At 52.9% G+C, this 14915-nt stretch overlaps 4 protein-coding genes across 4 annotated transcripts; 2 read left to right on the top strand and 2 right to left on the bottom strand.

Annotated features, from left to right (window-relative positions):
• Window positions 1-1179: 1179 nt before the first annotated feature.
• Window positions 1180-4723, top strand: BDP55DRAFT_162725 (eukaryotic membrane protein family). The gene is made up of 3 exons (XM_060565698.1): window positions 1180-3053; window positions 3100-3753; window positions 3808-4723. Exons 1-3 carry the CDS (start codon window positions 1269-1271, stop codon window positions 4477-4479), a joined length of 3111 nt encoding a protein of 1036 aa, XP_060429333.1. The 5' UTR covers window positions 1180-1268; the 3' UTR covers window positions 4480-4723.
• Window positions 4724-5299: 576 nt separating this feature from the next.
• On the bottom strand, window positions 5300-6321 carry BDP55DRAFT_162712 (uncharacterized protein). Its single transcript, XM_060565697.1, has one exon. The coding sequence runs from the start codon at window positions 6083-6085 to the stop codon at window positions 5450-5452; it is 636 nt and encodes a 211-aa protein (XP_060429332.1). The 5' UTR covers window positions 6086-6321; the 3' UTR covers window positions 5300-5449.
• A 1245-nt stretch (window positions 6322-7566) lies between these two features.
• Window positions 7567-8136, top strand: BDP55DRAFT_632490 (uncharacterized protein; the record flags this gene model as incomplete). The annotated part of the gene is made up of 3 exons (XM_060572432.1): window positions 7567-7740; window positions 7814-7885; window positions 7951-8136. 3 exons carry the CDS (start codon window positions 7567-7569, stop codon window positions 8134-8136), a joined length of 432 nt encoding a protein of 143 aa, XP_060429331.1.
• A 397-nt stretch (window positions 8137-8533) lies between these two features.
• Window positions 8534-9552, bottom strand: BDP55DRAFT_552810 (F-box domain-containing protein; the record flags this gene model as incomplete). The annotated part of the gene is made up of 2 exons (XM_060569239.1): window positions 8534-9043; window positions 9190-9552. The coding sequence occupies 2 exons, from the start codon at window positions 9550-9552 to the stop codon at window positions 8534-8536; spliced, it is 873 nt and encodes a 290-aa protein (XP_060429330.1).
• Window positions 9553-14915: the final 5363 nt, after the last annotated feature.

Here is a 14915-nt window from a genome sequence, read left to right as displayed (position 1 = left end):
TCGCCGAGCTGCGGTGCCTCGGTTTTTACCTGGATATAAGCCGAGTGTTCTCCATCGTGCTTCTTCTGTGTATTATTCATAGTCTAAAGAGTCTAAGGTCTAAGGAGTTAGGTGGTGCGGTTCCGAAGCGGCAATCTGAGCAGCGGCAGTAGCGGAAATAAGGTGGTGGAACTGGAACATCCTGCATAGACTTGGTCTTTTTCTCTTATTTTCCATTTCCAAAGATGTTCGTTCCCAAATTACCTCACGGAAGTTAGGACAGTGCCGTGAGCACAGAACAGTCCCGGTAAGTGGTACCGGCGCACGTAGTTTGGGCCCGACGGGTGCGGGTGGTGCGTGCGATGATCGGGAAATCGCCCCTGTCTTTCTCGAGGTGATTTGCCGACTCGGTGTGCGGCCCGACACTTGATACTTGCAACGTCCGGGGTTAAACCCGAATATCGCAACCTACCTGCCTTACCAGGTGCCTTGACTCTTTAACAACTAGGTAGGTAAAGAAACCAGCAACCACACTCAATCGCATTCATGTCTTGGGGAAGAGTTCATTCAAGAGATAACCCGAGATGAAGGTAGTTTTCATGTTCTAGTGGAGGGACATAATACCAATGATCTATTGGGTCCTGGTCAATTCTAGGTTTGTTCAAGATCGTATAAAAAGACATGAATCGTTTCACTTTATGTTCAGGTAACTTGACAGAAAGTCCAAATGGTAAACATGGGGGTTTTTGTTGAGGAATCAAGAGAATAATACCTACTGACACGTCGGTGAACCCGCTCACCACTGACGGCTTAGTCACACCTTTCACCTCGACAGCTCACCATACATCGGCAGTGAGTGCACGTACCGGCTCGGTACGTCACTGCCACGCTGCCACGCTGCCTCCCCCGTCCCGAGTCCAGTGGCAGTGGTCCACTGCGTCCAGAGATCAAATTGAATTATTAGCGTCCCCACAGCGGTCTCATTGTCTTCTGCCGCTGCTGTGCCGCCAGGTTTCCCTGTCCGGCCACCAATCCAGCCGTTCCTGGAGATCGCCCGCTCGGCAATATTCCCCCCCACGCGACCTGAAGAACTGCAGACTGCAAGCCTAATTGCTTGAACCACTCACTCATTGTGCCGAATCCTATCGCAAAACTTACCCAGCAAATCCTGGCGCATTTCGTTGCATTCTCCAATCTGAAGAGTCTTTTTCGTTCCACGATTATCGCAGCCTCGGTGTGCGAATGGCGGCGATACTACCCATCCATCAAAGACAGTGAAGGGCTTGGGAATGGCGGCGAGCGAACACCACGATGATCGAGGGGCCGACGATGATAACCATGACGAGACTTCTGCACGCTCCGTCTTCTTACCCGCGGAGCCCGTCGAGGCATTCCCGCCTATGCCCTCATTCGTTCCCGAGAACACGGCACACGACGATGGCAATCTGAGTGCCAAGAACGATATTAAAGTGTCGCACATACCTCTCCCTCCATTGCCAAATGTGTCTGCAAGCGCACCCCCTACGTCGACTCTCCCTACCATTCCCGGTGGCCACTCCGACGAAGAACAGTCTTCCGATGCCTCATCCACGCATAGCAAGCCCGAGAAGCAGGACTCATCCAACTCTTCGTCAACCTCCGAGCCTGCGACCGCTGCTGAGAAGAAGGACGACGTGGCACCAAAGTCGAGGGCCAGGGCCGGATCGAGCTCCGCATCCATGAAGAAGAATCAAAGCCACGATAATGTTAGGAGATTATCTGTCGCAGGGATACAACAACTCACCGCCCCCGAAGCTCTCCCTGTCGCAGTCGTTCCCGACCAAGCCCCCGGCGGTCAAGGACAAGAGCTGCCCGCGCGCTCTCCTCTCGCCGACCAACTCGAAGCAATTCGACAGTCGATACTCAGTCAACCCGACTCTCTGCGACCAAACGGACCTGTGACGGACGGCGGTAACAGGTCTCGATACCAAGACGAGCCAAGGCGACCTGTCTCGGGCAGAACGCTCTCGACTCCCCCGACGAATCGACGACAATCACAGTCACAAACCACTTCACCCCGCCGAAATTCCTTCTACGCTGTTGCCAGGCCACCGCCTCTCAATCTCGATGCCACCAGCCACTTCAACGCAATAAACCCTCAGCCAACAAGTCAGAACAAGCAACCACCACCGCAGATTCAAGTACCGCCGCCAACAAAGTCACAGCGAAATGATCCTTTCCCGCCGTCGCCCCTCCCTCCTTCGATACCCCTCCCGCCTATGTCTATACCCACCCATCTTCAGTTGGAATTAGCAGCCCAACGACCGAGCCCTCTGTACATACACCACTCGCACACGAACGATATACCCTACGAGTCCTACGTCGTCAAGTGGGAAAGACTCAAAAATGTTCTACTACTGCCAACATTTCTGGAGAGAACGCTCTATTTCGGAGCTCTGGCCTGTCTCGATGCCTGGCTCTATAACTTTACGATTCTACCCATGAGGTTTACCATCGCCCTCGGAGTATTGTTCAGGTGGTGGGGTTACATGGCCATCAAGGAGGCACGGTTTATGGTTGGCTTCGTTTGGTACGGATTGGGTAGGGTATGGGCCAGAGCGCGAAGACCCAGGGCGAGAAGTGCGTTGTCCGCTCAAAAGGGAGACAACGATCACCTTATCAGCCGCGACAGGAGTCAGAGTCGGCCGCCGGGGCGGAGATCATCTACCCCAGCCACGGACATGAGATTCCCTGACAACATCCCAGCCGTCCACATCGACTCGGATGTCAAGGCGAACGGCAATGGAGTAGTTGAACATGAGGCCAGGTTAAATGGCAATGGGCACATCACTCATAAGATGAACGGGCCATCCAGTCATCACCCTCCACACCCTTCCGCCTCTAGAGTGCATCGACATCGTAGGACGAAATCGATCCCCTCCAACCTGTCTTCCTTTCATAAAGCCGATCTCCTGCAAGGTGCTGTTATACTCTTCAGCTCGCTCTTCCTGATGAAGCTGGACGCCAGTCGAATGTATCACTTCATTCGAGCTCAGGATGGCATTAAGCTCTATGTCATCTACAACGTCCTTGAGGTGAGTGACTCCCTCCTCTTTCAACAGTTTTCGCTAATCCTGCTAGGTCGGGGATCGCCTTCTCTCAGCCCTTGGTCAAGACATCTTTGAGTGCCTTTTCAGCTCCGAAACATTGTCGAGAAATAGTTCTGGTCGTTCCAAGGTGCTCTTGCCGTTGGGCATGTTTGGACTTGCGCTGGTTTACAATGTCATCCATTCTGTGGCGCTATACTATCAAGTCATTACGCTCAACGTGGCTGTCAATTCTTATTCAAATGCTCTGCTGACTCTCATGATCTCCAACCAATTCGTTGAGATCAAGAGCACAGTTTTCAAGAGATTTGAAAAGGACAACTTATTCCAGCTGACTTGTGCAGATATCGTGGAGCGTTTCCAACTCTGGATCATGCTGTTCATCATCGGCATGCGCAACATTGTCGAGGTCGGTGGGCTCTCTGTACCTGGAGCAGGGTCTGAGAACAGCGATCTTGGAGGATCCGGTGCTATGCCTCTTCACAGCCCTTCGATTCTACCGTTCAGCTTCACAATTCTTCCGTCCTGGGTTTGGTCCGGCGAGGTTTTGTCCCCCTTTCTCATTGTCATTGGCAGTGAGATGCTGGTCGATACAATCAAACACGCCTACGTGAACAAATTCAACAACATCAAGCCGACGTTCTACAGCCGCATCCTTGACATCCTGTGCAAGGACTACTACACTAATGTGAGCAATGTCGGAACACACTTTCTTGTTGTTAAAAACTAACGACCTTTGTAGGCATTTGTCTCGCCTTCACTAACGAGACGACTTGGTCTGGCCGTCATTCCATTGTCATGCTTGTTCATCCGGGCCTCTGTCCAAACATACCACATGTTCCTCTCAACGCGCATAGCCACGCCCATCGCAGAGTCCACCCAGACTTCACTTTCTGTCGAATCTGCAACACCATCGTCGCCTGCCATGGTGGCGGCACTTGACCGTCTCGATACCTTACTTCGAGACGCTTTAGGTCGAGCCGTTTATGGCTATCCTTACGGGGAGCCAAGCGTCCAGAGCAGGGCATGGTGGACCTGGACCAGCGATGACGTGATTGCGGCAGTGACCATGATTGTCGTCTTCTTCATCGCTTTCTTGGTCCTTTTGATCATCAAGCTGCTGCTAGGCATGGTTCTGCTGCGATACTCCCGGAACAGGTACGCCAAAATGAAGCGTAAGGAGCACATGGTGGCAACTGGTCAGGAGGAGCGTGAGGTCTACGATGCTACTGGGAAGAGAGTTGGCGGTTATGGTCAGATCGAGGTCACGGAGGATCGGCGGAGGTGGATTCACGCTGATGACAAGGAAGGGCTAAAGGGGGGCAAGGGAAGGGTTCAGAAACCGGAAAGGCCACAAGAAGGCGACTATAACGGAGTTCAACGGTACGAAATGGTCGCGAAGAGGATTTGGTGATGGCGGTTTTCTGGCGTTTAGCATCTTTCACATAACGTTGCATAGGGGGGCCCAGGGCATCACACCAAACGCTGCGCTTCCTCTTCGGTTTTCTGTTACTGGGAATCGATGAACCTTTCTTCAAACTTAAGGCTGGCACTTGTTGGTTTCAGCCGTCAAGGCAATCTGCTGCGAATCTTGATTTTGACCACAGAGTCCAGTTCGGTCAGCCGTATTGTGATAACAGTCTGAGGGGGTTCCCGGCATCACATACTACTTACCCTCACAGGGTTGCTTCGAGTCTATACAAACCCTTCCACAGGTTCTACATCATTATTACCTCTATGTATATGATAACTCTTGGCAAATTCTACAGAGTTGCTAAAGATTATTGAGACATTTACATTCATGTGAATCAGGCGTGCCAAATGAGACATCAAACGGCTGCCCGAGACAACGGACCTGGATGGCAAACGATAGAGACCAATTACCGAGGGAACCGCATCAAATCACCGAGCCTGCCGTACAAAGACAATGAGGATGGCGGGTATATTAAAGAGTAACTTAGTTGATCGACGATAATTTGACCACATATTGCGTTTGTTTGAATCTTGATGCATTAGTAGTGACAGTATTGAGCCGCATTTAGTATGAAGGATCCTTGTAAGTTGTTCCCAGTATCCTTCGAGCATAAAGGGGAGTTTACGTTGCTTTTTGGACTTTCGGAGTGGACGTATCAAGTTACTGAAATGTAATAGTTATTGTGAGTGCGCTGTGAGTGTGTCTAGATTGTGTTACGCACCCCTCCTATTCATGCCATGACAGTTCAAATTCGCGCGATGGATTGAGAAATCGACAGTGAAAGACATTCCAGAGCCTTGAGATGATGAAAGTGCGCTACGAGATCGTACCCTGATGGCCACGTCGCGCAGAATTCCATAGCTTGAGAAGTCAAGAGCGACCATGACCATGCGAGCAGACTCAGGACACTTCAAGGCTGAGCACAATAGTATATAAACTTTAACAATACGAGGAGTTGAAACTTTGGCCAAAAATACGTGTAGGGGATAGAGGATGGGGAGCAAAATGCCATAAGGGACTTCCAGAATGAACGGCTTGTCGGAAGGATTGGTCCCTTCGCCGCAAATTCATCTTGCCGTGGAAGTCGCGTTATGTAGCTCTGCTCCGTCCGCTGAGAGAAAAACCCTGTGCTTTTGGCCTTAAAGCATACTTTTGCCGAATGAGACTCAACGAGATAGCTCCTAGCTAAGAGCGATTGCGGGACAAGAGGATAACACGTTGGAGTTGAGCATGATTCATTCAGGTTCCTGGGTATCAAGAAACATCTTGACCGGTTCCCCGACTTGACTGCCTGCAGCATTGATGTGCGTGTTGCACCCAGAAATGGGGACCCGTGTGGGTATACTGAAGACTCAGATAAGGCACGAAGGACACTGCCGCTCCGTTCGAGGTGATGCCTATCGGTATGTAGGAGTGATTGAATGGGTAATAACACTGCACATCTGACTCGTCTTGCGGCACGTCGCTCTCGATAATCTCGCATACCTGCAGCGGTTGAAGAACATGAAAAAGAAAGCAGAATGGCGGGCGTAATTTCGGCTGACATCTGTACTGGGCAGACGGAACCCCTCCAACAGCTCTCAGCCACTGGTGCAAGCACCTAAGTTGTTAAAGCTCTGATACCCCACACAAAGTGTGATGGTACATTGATCGTTTTGAGAAGGGAGAGGTACTATACTCAGAGTTTATTGTTGCTTACTTAGTATTGAAAGACTCATGCCGCGAAAGGTGTGTAGTTTCTCAGCGCCTTTTGAGCGTGGGGTTAGAGGTCGTAGACTCAGGGGTGGGTTTGTGTATTGTGTGTTGTGCAGTGGGAGAGGCAGTAGAGGCAGTTGACCAGTAGCCCTGAGTTCTTCGATTACGTGGCTCCATGTAGCCACAGAAGTCTCGATACCTTCCTAGGCTTTGGCTATCTTACTCTCCATGATAGGTACCGTAGCGCGACAATTGTTCGAGTCGAGTATCTTTGAAAATAGTTACAAACTGTAGAGGATTCAGCTTTTTGACCGGAAAAGCACTTCATAACGCATTGGGTTGGCTTGCCCAGGAAGATCGAAAGTATGCCTGAGTATGAACATGTATTGTGATGCGCAGAGTTCGGCGTGGATCGCAGGCGATGATCTCCTGTAGGGTCTTGACAAGCATGCCGACGCGCTGTGCTCGACCGCCATAAAAAGTTGAGACGAGGTCGACTCCCGTTGTGTGAGTCTGGTCTGCGAATGCTTGCGACTCTGTTATTAAGGCTATCAACCGCTTGATAACGAGGGTGTGAGGTGGATGTTCGGTTGCGATGCTGAACCGTTCCCAACCCTTCTCTAGAAGTGGATTGAAAGTGACGTCCACTTACCTTCTCTCATCGGTTCATGACGACCGGGCAAGATCTGGGGAATTTAAGGTACCCAGTATCTAGGAGAGAGGACCTCGAGAATTTTGGGAACTGCATCGTGACCATGAGTGCCTTCCATGATAGGTGACCACGGTAGGTCTTCCTCGGGAAGGTGTCATCGTTAAGAAGTGGCCGTGACGGCTTGGTGCTTAGAAGGTAGAGGCATGCCGGCTCAGGGGCATCCTTCTGGAACTGATGCTTTCCGCGATAAGTCTGCTAGCAGCACGGCACATCAATCTCACGGCAGGTGTGCATTGCCGGCGAAGCAGAAACGTTAGATGTACATCGATATTGGAAGTTGCCAAATGTCGTCTTGTCCTTCCGTCATCCTTTCCTCTGATCTTTCCGTCTCCGAGGTATTTGGGTGCCAAGATGATGTCCCCAATCTCTGAAGTACATGCCTTCAACTTCGTCAACACAGCTTCGTACCTGTTCTTTTCCCATAGCAGCCATTTCCAGACATCGCTCTCCGAATCCTCTGTTTTCCGCGCCGGCCGCCTCAGAGACAGGTCGATCTTGAGAGTGATTTCTCTCTTGCAACAAAGAAAGACATACATCGTCGTCTTCTGGTTTGTCAACTTGCAGCCTTAGCTGGACACTACGAACAGTCGAATACCTCGAAAGCCGAGACCAAACCCACAATGGCTGCTGCAAATGACACCAACGCTCTGGCTGCTGTGGCAGAGCCAAGAACACCGACGTCGACTCCGGCGTCAGGCCCAGTGTCCCCTGGCGTAGCACCCGTCCACCAATGCAGACAATGCCGTGCTTCCTTCTGCCAGCCTCTCGGTTGCGGCCATGTCTACTGTGATGAGGTATGCATACAGGCCGGGCCCTCGATCCTTCAACGGCTTCCAGAATACCCTCGCTGACACTCGCAATCGACAGTGCGCTGGCCCTCACCACAAGTGCCCCGAGTGCGATCGCCAGCTTGTGCCTCCCAAGCCCTCCTCCTCAGAAGTAAGTGCAACTCTACCACCGCATGCTTGATATATATGCCATTTGCTAACGATACAATTTTACAGAAGCCCCCCAAGACTACAACCCCCTCCGAAGACGGCCTTTTCAGCCCTGTCTTCCAAAAGAGAATCGCCAACCGAATCCGTACAATGTACTACATCTCTCTCTGTTCTTTCTGGACCTCTATCCTCGTAGGTGTGCTTGCCATCATTGCCATTATCATTGGGGCAAGCAAGGCGCGGCCACTTTGAGACGCAAGAGTTCTGAGGGGGAAGTTTGTCAAGGCCGTTGCTTGCTGGCTAGGCTGGTTTGTAGGAGGGTTGAGCAGGGCGGAGCATGATTACTTATAGCATTAAAATACCTTACGAAGACTACATCTCCAGCTTTTCACAACCTACGACAGAATGCTATCCTGTGTGTGTTCCAGAGTGACACCATCTCGCGCAAAGACATGCTGATGTTTGTGAACTTCATAGTTACTTGCTTGTGCACATTCGACTCATTATGACCGACGTTATCATGAATACATTGCAAATCCTGCCCCAATTACGCCGTTGACTGCTCGCACAAGTCGCCAAACAATGCTGCAAAATAATGCCCAGTTCGATGCTTAGTTTACTCCAAGGTCGTACACAGTTTCTCGCTGGCCTACCGGAGGCCGGCACCGTCGCCCCTCGAAACGCGTTCCCAGAATCGCCGAAGCCGCCAGACCCTCCCCACGCCCTTGGTCTCCTCCCACTTTTTGATGCCTTCTTCTCGCTGACGTACCTCGCCTTTCCACACGCCCTCTACCCACTTCCTCAAGCCGTCCTTGACTTTTTCCTTTTCAATGGCGCGGCGCTTCGCAACAAGAGCGGGCGCGACTTGCACCATGCTCATGCCGGGGACGCATTCCGGCGGGAGCACAGCCCGCTCAACGAGGGCTTCGGCTGAGGGCCGCGAGGCCAGGCGACGGGACAGTCTGATGGAGACTAGAGAGCGGGCAAGGCGGCGCGAGACGACCGAGGTGTGAGTCAGAAAGATGGAGCGGGCGATGAGCTCCGCTAGAGAAGGGCGAGAAGGGGAGGATAATAGCGGCGGCAGGATGGCGCGCGTGTGACGGAGCCGATAGTGATGGAGAATGGGCGAGAGGGACAGGTGACGCAGGTGATGATTGGCCTATGTCATCAGCAGAGTTCAGCAAAGACGGAGTCGGTCAACGGAGGGGACAGCGAGCACAGGTGGGGATATCGCGCGAGGGAATGAGATGAGTTGGTTCAAGGCAAAAGAAAGCAGGACAGTCACTTGTGCGTGGGAACGCCTACCCTCGAAGTTGACAATAAGTCATTCACATCAAGATAGCCGAGGATGTGGAGCATGATCTCGTTTGGGAGCTCCGAAATGGCGCCTGTGGGCTGATACGGAGGCCCAAAGAACGCCAGGCATGACGACGATGAGGCTTCTAGAAAGTACTGTTGATGATGATGGTAATAGTAATCATCGCCATGAGCCCCATCGGCTGATTGAGGGCATGGTCGGGCACCAGTGACCGCCGGATACGTGGAGTCGAGCTGGCAGGAGGAAAAGGCATGGGCCGGGCCATGATCGACGGCGGGTACAGACAATGCGGGAGACGAATGTGATATAGCAAGCTGGCGGGTCGAAGAGAGGAGCTGGTCTGGGGCCATCTCGTCGTGCATTACGTCCATGGCTGACTCGGTCGCCTGCAAGCGACGAGATGGTGATGACACCAATGGACTTGTTCTGGGCTCCAAAAAGCTCAAAGCACAGATGAGACAAAGATGTGGAGCTGCGAGACAGTTGTTCCAACTGGCGTGTTTGTTCAGGTCTAGTCGTGGTCAACAGCTGTCCGTTCCTTCGGAGGAGAAGTGGGATTCTTGGGTTCGGAGCGTGGTCCGGAGGCCGAGTGGGCGCCAAGCACGGAATTGCGTAAACAAGTGGCGCAAGAAGGGAGTAGAGACGCGGGGACCGCGAGATAGAGCCGATTGCTTCAGACGAGCGTACGAGAAGATATGCTGCGTATCAAGGCACGGCAAGCCTGTAGGCAGGAGTGGTAGGGAGCAGAGAGACGGGACGCGCTGGAATCGAAAGGATTAGACGATGGGAGTCGAGTTGAGTACCGCGCGACTCCCAATGAAACAGACAAGGTCGCGTAGGCAGATGTCTTTGCGCTTTGCGCTCTGCCTTCTGGGTTTTGCGCGCGCGTGCCGTGAAGAGGCTGGTCGCTAGAGGCCTGGCCGGCGACCGGCAGGCTAAACGCTTGGAGGGAAATCCGCGGCGCGGAACTAGGTTCGTCGGTGTGATGAGAGCAGCATAAACACTCCAGCTCAAGTTTGATGCAACGGAATGATGAGTGAGTCCACTAAAGAGTGACAATCCTATTCGATGCTGGCAAACATCGAGGGAACCATCGGATAAGGCTGCAATGCAATAAGTACTAAGCGAGGGCGCGAGCAAGGGATGATCGGGACGGATGAGGGGCACGGAGGATATGGTAGTCTCGGGTAGGATACGGCGGAGAGTGGACAATGAAAGCGACCTGACGGGCCGAGGGGAGGAGTTTCGTGGTCAGAGTTGAGGTTAGAGTTGAGACCGATGACCAAAAGTTGACGATGAGGTGACAGGCGCACCTTTCATCCGGCAGGAAACATTGAGATTGAGGCTGCAGGCGCGTTGACGACGGTTGTTGGACTGGGAAGGAGCGTGACAATGTGGAGGGGAAGGAACGGGGCTTGATGCACCTTCACCTTGGGAAGGATGGTGAGATTGGTCCATCTGCAGCTTGCGCCTCCATCGTTCCAGGCTGCGTCACACGGTCCAGGCAGAACCAGGAACAGGGGTATTTGCGGCAGGTGCGACCCACAGTGCGCGTCAATGGCTCTTAGTGCCACGATTGGCGGGAGTTCGCGGCGTTTCTTGTCTAACGGCAGGAGCTGACACTGTGTCTAAGTAAGGTAGCGCCGGACAGAGCACGCACTTTCCCAAGCCACCATCGACTATCCCCCCAGCACAACATCTCCGATGCGCTCACCTCAATCATTGATTCATTGTGTCCATTCCACGTTGCATCAGGCACCTTATTTTCCACAAAGAAGACGTTGAAAATAGCAATTGGCGCTGACTTGGAAAGGACACCAACGCCGCCACCACGTATTCTTCTGGACTTGAGCTAGTCTATCTAGGGGAAACACCCATCAAGTTTCCTTCCTTGCCTTATTTCAACCTCTCAGTCACTTCTGCATGAGGTTTCTAAGAACATACCTGAAGCAGGTTTACCTGAGTCTCTACCTAGGTACCCTTGGAGTCGTCATGGTTGAATACTCTAGGGCGGTGAAGTGAACTAATAGGAAAAGAAGTACCTTATTCGTACGGAGTAAGGAACGCATGCACAAAGTTGATGTTGGGACAGGATCCTAGAGATCTACGGAAAAAGGAAGCTCACGGGAGGGGCTTTCAACTTCCCCTTCTCTCTTGCCTCGTGCAGATTCCGGCCACCTCTTTCCTCGTCCCGGTCGCCACGGAGGGCGCCTCTTACCTTACCTGACCTTACACAGTAATTACAGGTCTAGCCAAAATGGGGCAGTCGCCCAACACCACCAATGAACCACGACCCAACTGCGTGACTGCCTCGAATGCAGTCGGGTGTGCACCTTGCTTGCTCCGAAAGACCCACTTTCCATCCAGCTCCGACCGGGAATCTGCGCTTTCCACCGGCGCTTTCCACCTCGCCTTCCAACGTCCGACATCCACACCCGTCAAGCCACAATCCAACGCCTTGCCGTCCACCTCACAATTGCCTTGATTCATTGGTCAATTCCAACGAAAGCGTCTCAGCTTGAGGGTTTTACTGCTCGCGCTTATGTCGGAAGAAAAACGGCCGTGCGCGATGCTGGTTTCTATCCAAGAACTGCTGAGTAAAGGCTGGGCCTGGTTTACGGCCAACCTAAACCTGGCCTCTCAACGGGCCGGCAACTACTTGCGCCTGTCCATGACCAGTTCCAGGACGCAGATTGACCCAAACAGGAGTGCTCACTTCCACCCATGTTCTCAAAGGTAGGTACACCTCATTCCCACACATCGAGCTTTGGGCTTCAACCAACTGATATCTGCTACAGCCTGAGGAAGAACCCTGGCCCTGGCGACCTTCGCCCTGCCATTCACCTTGTCCTTGTACAGCTGGAATCTCCACGAACTGCTGTCAAGACCCTCCGTTCTATGCCCTTGAACCATGGCCTCCCGCAACGGACGCCCGCAGCTACCCCCCGTTCCCGCCATCCTCCCAGGTGCAACGCCAATGGACAACGCAGACCCTAGAGCACCTATTCTAGGCATAACTGGAGCACCTGCTGCATGCCGCGGGGAACCGCCATCAAACCTGCAAGGGCAGGCTTCTTACGAACCGGTCAAAGCATGCAGCAAACGGCATACAGGACGCAGCCCCTGGATGAACGAGGCTGCAATCTTGACCAAGCCTCATCGACGCCTCCGTTGTCATCAACCGGCCGGAGCTCAGAATGCATCGAACGATATCAATCACACCTCGTCACACGGCATGAACGAGCAAGATGGGCACTGGCATTGACATCGGGCAGAAATCAACGGTCAAGCGGCTTTTTTCCCACGACACGGATATCAGATTCTGCCACTGTCCGCCTACATCGTTGGTCCTAGTCTTGGCTCCGTGCTTGATCCTCGCTGCCTATCGAAAGTCTGGCATTGAGGCACATCGCGTGTTGTCAAAAGGATTTTGGCTCCTGTTGTGGTCGTGCGGCCGATTTCCCCGACCCAACCAATTTGAATGTGGCCCTGGCCAATCACGTTCTTGGATTGCCTTCCTTGCGGCTGCAACAGAAACGCGTCTGTTCTGGGCGGCCAACGTCAAGCGCATCCTTGTCACATCGTTAGATTTCCTTTGTCTCAACGTCGTCTGTTCCCTCTCAGTGCTCCATTCATTGGCAGATTGCCCCTTTCCCGTTCTCTGCCAATTGAGCATTAACGGAGTTGACATTGCAGACAAGATTTCCTGTGGAAGTCCATATCCGAGTCATTGCTTGTCCTGGAACGTGATGCAGCTGATCGCAGCTTCTCCACCAAAGTAGGCTTTCAGCTTGTCTACACCTGCCCTACCGTCTCGTGGCAACCACGAGTAGCGTGCTGACGTGCGTTTCTTCTGCCCGTCATTGGCCTTTATTTGTCTTCTCTTTTCACCCAATGCACCCAATCATGTACCAAATAATGGTGCATCGTTTCTTCAGCGCATGATTCGCAGTAACCCAAGAGTTCGGGTGGCCTGCAGACGTCTTCTCGAAGCCCAGGATATTCATTGGCCTTAATCCTGCACATTTCTTTAGCTTCATCCTGTCAAAATTGAAGTTCCAAATGTGTTCCTTCGTGGCAACATCAAGACAGCCCATGATAGGCAGATGATTTAAAGCACTCTTAGTGGAGTTTCCAGTGCTACCTCGCTACGTTCAAAGAGCCTTTCCACCGTCGGAATCGCCGTGGTGAGGACGTGCTCGACATCCTTCCCACGGCAAACGGGCCGTCCCGTTCACCCATCAGCTTCCAGTCAAGGCCACGGTTCACGACGTGCCCGTGCGAGAGCGACAACTTCACTGACAGTCATCTCGGCGCCGACCGCGGATCACCCGACCTCGTAAACGGACTGGCCGCATCTCTGGCCTCCCCTCTTTACAGCCACCCTCCTCCCTCTGACAGAGTTTGGTGTCCTCGTCGGCAGCAGTCGTGATCAGGCCAGTCTCGAGTGGCGCGGCTGGTCTTTCAGCTATTGTTCCCAGTCAAATGACGCCCGCATTTAAGGGATGGTGGCATTTCCCAGTGCAGTCTTTCGAGCTTTTTGGACGTACACAAACGCAAGCCTTTCCATAAGCGGTCTTCTGGTTGACAGCGCATCAGTGTCCCTCACAAGGGACTCCCTACTTGGAAACCCTGAACAGTTGCAGGAGGTGTGTCAATGTCGGAAGAGGTGTTCGCGGCCCCGCTCGACCACTCACCTTTCGCCTGTCATATGTGCCAAGCTACGCGCGAAGGAGCTCGATCAAACTCGATGATTTGCTCCCAACCTTCTCAGGATACCGGAGCCCTGTTTTGAGTATTGCAGCTCGAGTAGAGTGGGCAAACCACTGTACACACGGACTCTTCGCAAACCCATGCCCAATCATGAGCAGGCCGTGTCAGTTGCTGACAACGCTCGTGGACATGTCATCGAGTTAAGCAATTTACAGGCTCTATTGAAAGAAGAGGTGGTGCCGTTATATCCCAATGAGAGTCGACACTGATAATCCGTCACCTGCGGATTGTAGCAAGAGCTACATCTGGTGAATGGGGTGCCGCCGGGGAACTTCGTCCGGTGGACTCGGCAAGCCACACGTCACCCACTAAGGTGAAATGGTTGAAGGTGCGGACAGGAGCCGTGATCCCGCATTTTTGATCGGCAACCGACCCATACTGCCAGGCCAGAGCCAGCAGAGGGAGTGAGTACAATGTCTGCCATCAGCAGATACCTTCAACTTGGCTTGGGCCTAGGTACATGCGCCTTTGTTGGGGCTCTGATGCAGATCGAACGCAATGCAGTGTGGAACGTAGGCCATGGCCAGCAGCCGGCCGCCACGTTGTCCTGCCCAGGGCCCTAACCAACGCCCAAAGGCCTTCACCAGGACCGTTGTCAACTTGCTCGTCGCGAGGGTTCGCCGTAACCCAATGTCATCTAGGCGACAAAGCAAACGGACCGACCGTATTGGGACAAGCCAGATAGTTCATGTGAGGGGATGGGTCTGCGGATTTTCCCAGTCTCCTCGACGGTATACCTAGACGGTTATTAGTCCGCATGGCCGGTGAGATGGTTTAGCCCACCAGTGGGTGGTAGCATGAGACCTACATTATAAGGCGAGACAAAATCAACGCCCCCCTCCATAGAAGCAGACTTTATGAGACAGGGGTGGTTGAGACGACCGATTATTCGTCAATGACCAGGTCGATGGACTCAGGAAACGGGCATCCGGCTCAGAGA

This window comes from Colletotrichum godetiae (genome assembly GCF_030913485.1).
Source record: "Colletotrichum godetiae strain CBS 193.32 chromosome Unknown BDP55scaffold_22, whole genome shotgun sequence".
In the NCBI taxonomy this organism is placed as follows: Eukaryota; Fungi; Ascomycota; class Sordariomycetes; order Glomerellales; family Glomerellaceae; genus Colletotrichum; species Colletotrichum godetiae.
This window is presented reverse-complemented; position numbering and strand designations above follow the sequence as displayed.

Bases quoted from the DNA above. Each gene is read 5' to 3' on its own strand.
- BDP55DRAFT_162712 (XM_060565697.1), bottom strand. From the start codon at position 6,085: ATGTCAGCCGAAATTACGCCCGCCATTCTGCTTTCTTTTTCATGTTCT.
- BDP55DRAFT_162725 (XM_060565698.1), top strand. From the start codon at position 1,269: ATGGCGGCGAGCGAACACCACGATGATCGAGGGGCCGACGATGATAAC. The intron at 3,054-3,099 runs GTGAGTGACTCC...TAATCCTGCTAG, and splicing joins TCATCTACAACGTCCTTGAG to GTCGGGGATCGCCTTCTCTC. The intron at 3,754-3,807 runs GTGAGCAATGTC...CGACCTTTGTAG, and splicing joins GCAAGGACTACTACACTAAT to GCATTTGTCTCGCCTTCACT.